The 12,620-nt window shown below is 35.5% G+C and overlaps 1 protein-coding gene across 1 annotated transcript in view; it reads left to right on the forward strand.

Moving 5' to 3' along the window:
- The window catches only part of LOC121868776, a gene marked incomplete at its 5' end in the record, with an annotated part of 194,826 nt that overhangs the window by 45,836 nt on the left and 136,370 nt on the right, over positions 1–12,620 (forward strand). The window contains 3 exon segments of the mRNA XM_042369670.1: positions 2,508–2,608; positions 10,635–10,661; positions 11,915–12,161. Of these exon segments, the coding sequence (XP_042225604.1) occupies positions 2,508–2,608; positions 10,635–10,661; positions 11,915–12,161 (375 nt within the window).

Genomic DNA, 12,620 nt, shown 5'->3' on the forward strand with positions numbered 1-12,620 from the left:
AGACTGTTGCAGTAGCAGTGGACCTTGCCAGAGAAGCTGCGCAGACTTATACAGTTCCAGGCTTCTCCGAGACCACCAACGACGACATCCTGGAGGTGATAATGGAACCTGCTGTGACTACCGACGAGATGGTCGATGATGATGACGACGTCAGTGAAGAGGCAGGTGGTGCGTCATCCCAAGAAGAACAACACTTATCCCATAGTAATGTTAGGTGGTGCCATCGAGTGTATCGAGAAAGCCAAGCTCCTCCTTTCCGACGACCCTGACCCAAACAGGTATGAAATGTTCACTACCCAGCTGTTGCAGACTATGGAGCCCTACATCTAGGTGTATCACGATAACATCAACACCAGCCGTCAGCAAAGCATAACAGATTTCTTCGCCCGCAACCCACCACAGCCAGCCCAAGCCAGTGATAGTGACAGTGAAGATGACTTTGAGGGATTTGTCAGGGAAGCCCTGACAACTGTAAGTGACAGTGATGGTGATGCACCTAGTAATGGTGATTCACCTGAGGGCCAGTAGCCTGCCCTCTGCCTCAGAACCAGCCTCCATCCCCGTACGCCGACCCATCTCTTCTACTAACGTAAGTGTTCCACATAACTTTTAGTTACATGGTAATATTGAGGAGGCATTATCCCAGTCAATGCAATGCCTCCTCAATATTACCATGTAATTCAATTGATAGTAGGAACATCATAGAATCTAGTCGTATTAAACATACCGAAGCATTCAACATGAATTTGAGTAACGGCATGTACAAGCTGGACAATTTTGTAATTAAGAAGATTTGTAACCAGGTGAGAAGGCCGGGTCACCTGACCATCTGACCTGACCACCAACCGTTGTGTGCTATTTAAAGATTAGTAGGGTCATTACCTAATACCTGACCATTGTGGACCTGGTCTCACCCTCCTCTGTATATATACACCTTGGTTTGTATTTCTCTCTCTAGTCTGTACTCACCCCTGAAGATGTGAATTACACAAAAGCGCTTGGGAACTTCGTGTTTTCGTCTTTCCTTGTGGTTATCAGCATATACCTAGATCACGCGCACCTACAGTGATTTACTTGCATATATATAAATATATATATACAGTACATATATATATACATATATATACACATATATATACATATATATATACATATATATATATATATATATATATATATATATATATATATATATATATATATATATATATATACACTTCATTTTTAGTCCATATAACACGCGGACTTTGAACATATAATCAACGACCTCACCAGCAAGGAATCGAACCCTCGACCCAGTAGGTCGAGGGTTCGATTCCTTGCTGGTGAGGTCATTGATTATATGTTCAAAGTCCGCGTGTTATATGGACTAAAAATGAAGTATATATATATATATATATATATATATATATATATATATATATATATATATATATATATATATATATATATATATATATATATATATATATATATATATATATATATATATATATATATATATATATATATATATATATATATATATATATACACACACAGTATTACCCCGCCTAACGCGGTTTCACTTAACGCGTTTTATCATATACGCGGTGCCTCGCCAGAGCTGAACTTTCACTTAACGCGGAATTTTTCATCATATACGCGGGAAGCGGCGCGGGCACGATGCGCACAAGGTCGCCCAGTCATCAAAACATTACCGAGTTCTTCACCCACCACCCACCACAGCCGGCCCAAGTCAGTGATAGTGAGGATATGGACTTATATGGCCTTTGAGGGGTTTGACAAAGAGGCCCTGCAAGCCTCTGTGGTGGTTAGTGATACAATTGATACAAGTGATACAGGTGAGGGCCAATAATCTGCCCTCTGCCTCGGAACCAACCCCCCATCCCCGTGTGCCCAGCCATCTTTTCTACTAATGCAAGTGTTAAAAAACCTAATATTATTGATATTTCTCTTAATTATTAATTGTGTGTGCATACCATCATAAAGTTAAGATAAAATTTTTACTACAACATAGTTGTGTGTCGTCAAAAAGTGGAGTTTGGGGGTCGGGCCAGTCTCTATTGGAATTAATCCCATATGTTCTGTTGTTCACTTAACGCGGTTTTCACTTAACGCGGTACCCTGTGGGTTCAATTGACCGCGTTAAGCGGGGTACTACTGTATATATATATCCATGCAATGTACTGCAGTTTTGAGGGATGGTGTTATCCTCCGTAACTGAATGGTAGTTTTAACTTTTTAATACCATGCCTTCACAAAGAATGATATTTATCAAATGGATTGGTATAACAGTTTGACAGCAATAATGGGATTATGACATCCCAGATTTTGGAGCTGTTTTGCTTAAAAGAATTTTTTTTCTTCTTTTAACAGATCACTTGTTTACAGACGGTGTCATTATAAGGTCTGACACAATTAAATATCCATTTGTTTTGTTTAGAAATATTTTATCAACCATAATACAGATGCATAAATGGGCTATAGCATTTCAATACTTACAGAGCAATCATTCTCACTGAGTGGACCTGGGGAGACTCATCTTACTGCAAAGCCTTTTGACACTGTCATCTTGACATGTAGGGCCGGGGTCTCCTTAAATTTTGTAAGTATACATCCCAGATTGTTTTTTTTTTTATTATTATAGTTGTTGATTTTTTCCCATATAGTTTCTACTCTTATCAACATTCATGTGAGCTTCATATATTTTGATCCTGTGTTTATTAGGAGTTTAATTTTTTTCTTCTCATATATCCTTAGTTCATATTCATCTTTGTCTCAGGACTGTTTTGTATGTGTATGGTAATATTAATGTTACACTATGCACATTTTCTCTTTCAATAATTCAGCCAGTTCCTCATCCTTCCATTCTTTATTCTTATACTTTTATTTCCTAAACTCTTGTACCTGTCCTTGAATTTAAGTGGAGTTGAGCTAACATTTTGCTTTGAGCATTAAGCCCATAGAGCAATGGTTCCCTCACACTGGGTCGTGACCCCAAATGGGGTAGCAGGACTCATCATAAAGGGTCGCATAGTGGTCATGGGGTCGCATAGAGCTCTTGAGATCACTGGAATCACTTGTGTCTTGCGGCGATCAGACATGTCAAGGACTTAATCCTCTTAAGGAGTAGCCTCCTGCTATAAGGCGCCAAGGCTCGGGACCTGAAAACCCGCATCTTCAAGCAGTTGTGCATTGCTGGAAATAGTGAACACCAGACACTGCTAATGCACACTGCTGTCAGATGACTATCACGGGGAAAGGCCTTGGAAAGGATTTTCCTTCTTCGAAGTGAACTAGCTCTCCTTGCACCTCTGACAGACACGTTTGATCATGTCAATAAACTCAATACTGAACTTCAAGGAAAAGGTAAATGGGTTTTTGATCTTCAGTGTGCAATAAGGGCTTTTGTAAGCAAACTGCAGATGCTTCAAGAACAAGCTGAAGCTGACAATTTTTGTCTTTAACCATCACTACTTGGAAATCACAGCTACGATAGATGTTGATTTTGATGAAACACTAGATCTCACTGAGGAGAAACATGATTTACAGAACCTGACTGCAAACTTCAATGAAAGATTCCCCGAGTTGCTTACAGAGTCTTTTGATTGATTTTGTTCAGTTTCTGTTCAAGACAGATGTAAAACAGTGTGGCTCTTATGCTTTAAAAATGTCAAAATTACAAGCTGACAATGAGGCAAGGGTGAATTTTGACGTCTGTGATGACATAGCAAAGTTTTGGACTAATTTATGAAAGAAACATTCAACAGTAAAAGGTCAAGTTATCAGGGATTGTCAACCTGTATATATATATATATACAGTATATATATATATATATATATATATATATATATATATATATATATATATATATATATATATATATATATATATATATATATATATATATATATATATATGTATATATATATATATATATATATATATATATATATATATATATATATATATATATATATATATATATATATATACACACAGTTATTCCCCGCTAGCGGTCAATTGAACCCAGAGGGTCGCGTTAAGTGAAACTCAGATAAGTGAACAACAGAACATATGGGATTAATTCCAATAGAAACCGTGACCCCAAACTCCACTTTTGAAGGCACATACCTATGTTGTAGTAAAATAACATCTTAATTTATGATGGTACATGCACACAATTAATACTTAAGAAATAGAAATACAGTGATGCAAGTTAATGTCCATTCAAATAATGGACAACTCCCTCCCCTCTCACACTACACTGCGGCTCTTCCCTCTCAGAAATTTTGGGGAAAACCACTAAATTTTAATAAATAATACCTCAAACTAAAGTTAGGATAATACAATTGACATTGCTGGATTCCTGTAGACCAGGAATATTTTGAATATAAATGTCATATATTTTGCACAAAGATAACATAGTTACCTGAAAAAATTTTTATCTAAAATTTGTATGTTTAATGCAAAATATGATGTTTATATTCAAAATATTCCATTATAAGAATTCCAGCAATGTAAATTATATTCTGACCGAGTAATTTGTATGAATTTTATGAGCTAAAACAAATATCTTCAGTTAATAAAAAAAAAATAATCTTCACGACACTATCTGTCAATCAAAGTACCCACCTTGCCTCCCCTCTTCCAACCGCGGTCAGTCCCAACCCTCCCCCACCCCCCACAATCTCCAGGTTTTATTTAGTATTAAATAATACCTCAGATTAAAGTTAGGATAATATAATTGACATTGCTGGATTCCTTGTAAGACCAGGAATATTTTGAATATAAATGTCATATTTTTTAAAAGATAACAAATTAATTTGAGAAAAATTTTTATCTAAAATTTGTATGTCTAATGCAAAATATATGATGTTTATATTCAAAATGATCATCAAATTATAAATTCCAGCAATGTAAATTATATTCAGAATAAATATTTTAAAACAAATATCTTCAGTTAATAAAAAAAATAATTCTTCACGGGGTAACAGATGGTCGGTCGGTCCCCCTCCACCTCCACCAACCGTAAGGAGATGTTAACCACTAAATTTTAATAATAATACCTAAACTAAAGTTAGGATAATATAATTGACATTGACTAGTTCAGTAGACAGAATATTTTGAATATGTCATATATTTTTGCACAAAAGATAACATAGTTACTAGAAAAATTTTTATCTAAAATTTGTATGTCTAATGCAAAATATATGATGTTTATATTAAATAAATCACCATAAAATTTAAGAATCCACATTATTAAAATAAATTTGTATGAATTTTATGAGCTAAAACAGCCAGTCAGGCAGGGTGGCGGGGGGCAAATCTAAAAATAGCGTCTCGAGCCGGACACTCGTATATGTGAAAAATCCGTGTTAAGTGAAAGTTCCATCACGTCAGAAGAAACCCGCGTTAAAAGATTAAATACTATATAAATCATATAGAATATATATATAATATATAGATATATATAGATATATATATATATATAGATATATATATATATATATATATATATAGAAATATATAGATATAGATATAGATATAGATATATAGATATATAGATATATATATATATATATATATATATATATAGATATAGATATAGATATAGATATAGATATAGATATAGATATAGATATATATATATATATATATATATATATATATATATATATATATATATATATATATATATATATATATATATATATATTTCATGTAGATCCACAATGAAAAAGTGGATAAGATAAATCTTGATAAAATCACACGGAAAAAGGGAAACAACGGAGCACCTTAGCTTTCGTCTTTATTCAAGACATCTTCAGAGGCAACTGGATTACATGGACAGAGAGAGGCTTAAATATACAGGGTGACCTTAAAAACATGAGGTCAGGTCATAATGATGTCATCCACTAATACCCACACCAACACACGTAGAGGAGCTTAAGAGAAGGGGGGTGACGTGACTAGTCAGGTCAGGTCAAAAATAAGGGACCCACTAAATAACTATCATACATCTAGATCAAAGGTTTTCAAAGCATTTTTAACCTTGGGCCACTGACAAATAAATTTATGTAACATCTTATCAGTTTTGAACTGACCATCACTAAGGGTTATTGATTTTAATTCCTTAATCAAACTAGCTTCAACCAGAAGTCTTTCTGTGACACAAGATGATTTAAATACTTCTAAGCTTTTTTCCCAACCAATGGGATGATTATTATTCCTAACATGAACGAACAAGGCACTGCTTTCAGATGCTGTTCTGATATTGTACTTATGTTGTTTGATTCTGACGGATTCGGTATGTTTAATGAGATTGGATTCTATAATGTTCCTACTGTCAATTGAATTACAAGGTAATATTGAGGTGGCATTATCGCAGTCAATGCAATGCTTATTATCCCTCATATGAACAAACAGAGCATTGGATTCCTGGCCTGTCCTAACACTATATTTATGTTACTTTTACTTTTATCTTCTTCGCCACTGATCGGCTTGTTAGCCGCTTGGGCGATCGGTCACGTCTCTGTCACGCACTGTTGGCAAATACTGGGCATGCACCGGCTCCTCAATGTACCTGAACCTGCTCCAGTGTTGGTCAAGTCTTATCTTGAAAGAGCTCACACTCGGTGCTGTCACAACACTCTCTGGTAGATTGTTCCAAGAGTTTATAACCCTCACTCCGAAAATTTTTGCCCTCACAGTTTTCTGGACTTGCGGCTTCTTCAATCTTGAGCTGTGACCCCTTGTGGGGCGAGCGTCCGCCAGCTCCAAGTAAGGACACTCAACTGAGTAGTGTTCCCTGAGATGCTTATACACCTCAAGTAGGTCCCCCTTGCCCGTCTGTAGTATAAGCTAGGCAAGTTCAGGCGCTCCAATCTCCTCTCAGGGTAGCTGAGGTGCCGAAGTGCAGGCACCAGTCTGGTGGCCCTCCTTTGAACATTTTCAACCAACTGTTTAAGTCTAGTTACAAGACCTTTACCTGTCTGGCCTAAATACAACATATTACATTCATTGCAAGGAACCTTTTAAATGCAGCCACCTGTATTGTTGGGGGAGTTCTTGATTAACATTTGTTTAACAGTGCATGAGTTTTTAAATGCCACATTGACGTTCCACATTTTTAGTTGTAAAGGAATTTGAGAGAAATTTTTGTGAAATGGTAATACAGGTTGTACCTCTCTAGTCCGGCAACCTCGGGACCTGACCGGTGCCGGACCATGGAAATTCACCCTTTTCCTGGATAGATAGTGACTTGTGCTTATGCCTGGAAGCACTAGCACCACTTTCTCTGCATCATGGTCTCTTTGAAGACATATTGAAGGGTTAAATGTCGTATAGTAGCTTCTCAAATTTCGCGAGTTTTTAATTCTTAATGTATTTTATTGGAACACAAAAAATAAATAAATAAAAATTTTGACGGCGGAAACTTGAATTTCGACGGGTTTGAACGGCCCGCCAACGTGCAGACGACGTGCATAATCGTGTAAACAGCGTCATTTCTCTTATGTACAAAAGATTCATTATTGTTTATTACTGAATGTCTTTTTTATTGAATTAATGTTTATGTGTGCAAAATGAGCAATACAATTCATTAATAATACGTAGAATATTAAAACACACGAGGAAATGACACAGCATTGTATTCGTTGATTACAAAACCAGTGACTGACTGGTTCTACATATAAAACTGAAGAAAATAAGACCTTGGTTGTAGCTGTAGTAAAATTAATATGGTTGTTTTAAGTAATGTTATTTAATGTTAATAAATGGAACAATAGAAGTAGCTAACGATAATGGTAAAGAAAAAAGAGAGATCGCATATGTAAGTGCGCATGCGCACACGTGAAAACATATCATCATTACTTTACATAAGAATATGAAAGCAACACTTATTTACTGTTCATATATATTTTAATTAATGTTTCTGAATTTGTTTTTATTGAATTAATGTACGTGTGTGCAAAATTAACAATACAATTTATTAATAATACGTGGAATATTAGAGGAGACGAGACGGCTGCCGGCATTGTTTATGTTAAAGCTTACGAAACCAGTGACTGATTGGTTCTACATATAAAACTGAAGAAAATAAGACCCTGAGTTTAGCTGTAGTAAAATTAATGTAAAAAAATGAATATGGTTGCTTGAAGTACCTGTAATGTTATTTAATGTTAATAAATGGAACAATATAAGTAGCTAACCATTAATGGTAAAAAAAAAGTGAGACTGCTCGTATGTAAGTGCGCACATGTGAAAATATATCATCATTACTCTACATAAGAATATGAAAGCAACACTTATTTACTGCTCATATATATTGAAGGGTTAAATGTTGTACTCTGTATAGACAAGCAGAGAGAGAGAGAGAGAGCAGCCGAACTGCCGGATGTAAACAAACCTTAATTTCCCGCGGCTTTTTTTTTTTAAGGGGATTAGCCCACCCGGGCATAGGTCACTGACCCACATTGGGGCCTGAGGGGCAAAAATTTAATACTCCTGTAATAATAATAATAATAATAATTCAGATAAAAAAAAAAAAAAAAAATGCCTATCTACCTATTGGACAAACTAAAATCGGTCCGGACCACGGGAGTTTCCGGACCACAGAATGCCGGACTAGAGAGGTACAACCTGTACTTACATTAGATCTAAAATTTGTATGTCTCATGCAAAATCTATGATGTTTATATTCAAAATGATCATCAAATTGTAAGAATTTCAGCAATGAAAATTATATTCTGGCCGGGTAATTTGTATGAATTTTATGAGCTAAAACAAATATCTTCAGTTAATAAAAAAAAAAATATATTCTTCACGACACTATCTGTCAATCAAAATACCCCACCTTGCCTCCCCCCCCTCTTCCCACCATGCCAGCTGGGTCGGTCGGTCCCTCCCTCCCCCTCACCCCCCACCTTCCCTCCCTACCAGAGAAATGTTTGGGAGAAACCAGAATATTTACCTTTTTAGTAATAAATAATACCTCAGACTAAAGTTAGGATAATATAGTTCACATTCCTGGATTCCTTGCAAGACCAGGAATATTTTGAATATGCACGTCATATATTTTGCTCAAAAGATAACATATTTGCTCTGAGTAAACAAAATACTTGCATTAGATCTAAATTTTGTATGTCTAATGCAAAATCTATGATGCTTATATTCAAAATGATCATCAAATTGTAAGAATTCCAGCAATGTAAATTGTATTCTGGCCGGGTAATTTTATGAGCCAAATAAAAAAATTATACTTCACCCGTGTATATGAGTAGATGCACCACGTAAAGTGGGAATTCCGGTTCTGGCAGGGTACCCCGTAAATGTAAAAACACGTAAAAAGTGCGTAAAGTGAAACCACGTAAAGCGAGGGTTCACTGTAGTACTGTATATATATATATATATATATATATATATATATATATATATATATATATATATATATATATATATATATATATATATATATATATATATATATATATATATATATATATATATATATAATCTAAAATGGGTGTCTCTTTTTCTTCTCATCACCACAAAACTCTCACTTTTAAGCTTGCCAGCCATTTTAAAGTGAATTGCAGACAAAAATTTTGTCAGTACACAGCACAATCACTAACGTCAGGACTCGAAAATACGTAATTTGACAAAATTTTGGTACAACTGAGGCGGTCGTATATCCGAGTGGTTGCTAGTCACTATAACCACACAAATTGTGAAAGTCTGTGATGTCACGAAAGATATTCAAGAACTGTGAGTGAGATGTATACTGTGTTTAGCATTTATCTTGTTTACTTTGTTTTGTAGGTTGTAACCCACCAATTTAGCTCTCCTCCCCCTCACAAAATAATTTAATTCTACTAAAGTCTTCCAGGTATCAGACAGGATACATTACAGGCAACCCTCGCTTTACGTGGTCCCACTTTACGCGTTTCCACGTTTACACGGTACCCTGCCGAAACTGGAATGCTCACTTTCCGCGGTGTGTGTACCCTTTTACGCGGAGAGCGGCACGAGCAGGGTACGCACATGGTCGCCCAGTCAGCAAAACATTACCGAGTTCTTCACCCGCCACCCACCACAGCCGGCCCAAGTCAGTGATAGTGATAATGATAGTGAGGATATGGACTTATATGGACTTTGAGGGGTTTGACAAAGAGGCCCTGCAAGCCTCTGTGGTGGATAGTGATACAATTGATACAAGTGATAAAGGTGAGGGCCAATAATCTGCCCTCTGCCTCGGAACCAACCCCCCATCCCCGTGTGCCCAGCCATCTTTTCTACTAATGTAAGTGTTAAAAAACCTAATATTATTGATATTTCTCTTAATTATTAATTGTGTGTGCATACCATCATAAAATTAAGAAGTTATTTTTACTACAACGTAGGTATTGTGTCTAAAAAGTGGAGTTTGGGGGTCGGCCCGGTCACTATTTCAATTAATCCCATATGTTATGTTGTTCACTTTACGCATTTCTCACTTTACGCGGGCCGCCGTGGGTTGAATTAACTGCGTAAAGTGAGGGTTCACTGTATTATCATTTAATAAGTAAACATACCGGTATACAGTACTGTACTGTAGAGTAGTACCTTAATTTTTTTTCTTTTTTTACAGTATGTAAATAACATCTACAGAGATATTGTGAGTACTTATTCTGTTCTTTAAGAAAATGATAGTTTTATGTTCTCAAATTTTCTTGATCTATTTTTTTATGCTAAATTTTTTATGTTAATGTATTGTTACATAAAATTTTTATTACTGAATAGTTGAGTCATTATACTGTATAGTACATTATACAGTAGCCTTGGGTTGCTTTGTCAAGAAAGAGACTGAGAACATTTGTGAAATAAAAATTCACAATACAGTATAAAAATACCTGCCCTGTACATGTAATTCAATACAAACTAAGAGACTATGGACAAAAGGTCCAAAAATTTTACCAGGGCTTAAAAGGTTTATTTTAATATACATGAGAAAGAAATGTACAGTAGTATGATACACCATGGAAATAAAAAGAGTACTCTACAAAATTGTCGTGCTTCCTTCTACTGAAGCAGTGTTCCATAGAATACAGTGTGTGATAAAAATGGATGGTAGTTATGCTTATGAATTAGTAATGTGAGCAAATTTTCCAGTAAAAAGTAAATACATTCTCACCTCATGAAAAGCTCCAAAAGATAGGCAAGAATAAGTTTTTCATGTTGTTTTTTCATTTTTTTTCTGTGGATGAAAGTAATTCTATCCCAGATATAAAAATTGGAGCTATTGCATCACAGTGCATGGCCATGCATTTGTTTGGGATGGCATCCACAGTCACTACCTACTACTGTACTGTACTGTACATAGAGTATAGATACAGTACTAAAAAGCAAATTAATTTCAAGAAGCAGTATTTTAATCACTCTTTGTTCATTAATTTACACCATTTGCCGGCTCGAATAGACTGTTTGTCAATTAGAAAGGACTTCCACCAAAATTGAAATGACTATTATAACTATGAAATGACAGTTTCACCTGAACTTACATGTCATTGACAATAAAATGACACTGGCAGTTGTAAGTGACATCATGGTACACTGAAATGAAATAAAGAATTTGAATTTAAAAAGAAGTTGAACAGAATTGCATATTTCAATTTAGACAATGTACATTCCAATGTACAAGATAACATAGTGGTCCCATACATTTCACCATGAGTCCTAAATATTAATGAACCAAGTAGGTTTACCATCCAACAGTCATTGAACTCTATAAGCTGAGGTTCAGTGATGAAACAGTAATCTGCCTGTATAGACTGTATTAGAAAGAGGATGAGATAAAGTTGGGATATTGATATTATCACACATTTTATTTGATAGAAATAGTTTTTATGTGTATCACATTTTCTTCCACAGGCTTTGAAATGGGAACGTAAAATTGATAATGAAGTTGAAGAGATTACTTATGATGAACATGTGCTTCATAGTGACTCACCCAGAATTTCTCTAGAACTTGACATGGATGGAAATGGTACCAGATATGATTTGATAATCAGTCCTGTGCAAGTTAATGATACTGGGGTTTACACATGCACCTTGGATAATAATGATACAGTCCTGACCCGTGAAATCAGCCTATCTGTGAGTGGAGCACCACAATACGGTAATAATTTTCTCATCTGTTCTTCCAGTGAAGGGTATACGATAAGTTCTCAAGGCGTAGAAAAAACAAATGTTTTCTATACCTGCTCAGCTATCTTGCTTTATAGTGGAAGCAAATTTGAAATCTTGGGGAAAATGTATTAATACTTGGCAATGTAGTTGACGATCATTTTACCATCGATCGATTATGCGAGCCAGGGGTTTACCGTGCTTTATTCATTGAAACCGATGCTATTATTTAATCACACCAAACAACACTTAACCACATTTGGAAGATAATTAATTTTCAAATTTCCCGCCGCAGTCCATGCGGGAATTGGCAGGCAAGGGGTGGAAGCAATGCTGCGAGGCTACCAGACTCAAGTGTCTCACTGTCCATTAATGTATGCAGATCTAGGCTACTTGCTATAATCTTGTAGCGTACTATTGCGTATTGTTTCATGATTTTATAGGTTACGAG

This window comes from Homarus americanus, unplaced genomic scaffold (assembly GCF_018991925.1).
Source record: "Homarus americanus isolate GMGI-L3 unplaced genomic scaffold, GMGI_Hamer_2.0 scaffold30535, whole genome shotgun sequence".
NCBI classification, from domain to species: domain Eukaryota; kingdom Metazoa; phylum Arthropoda; class Malacostraca; order Decapoda; family Nephropidae; genus Homarus; species Homarus americanus.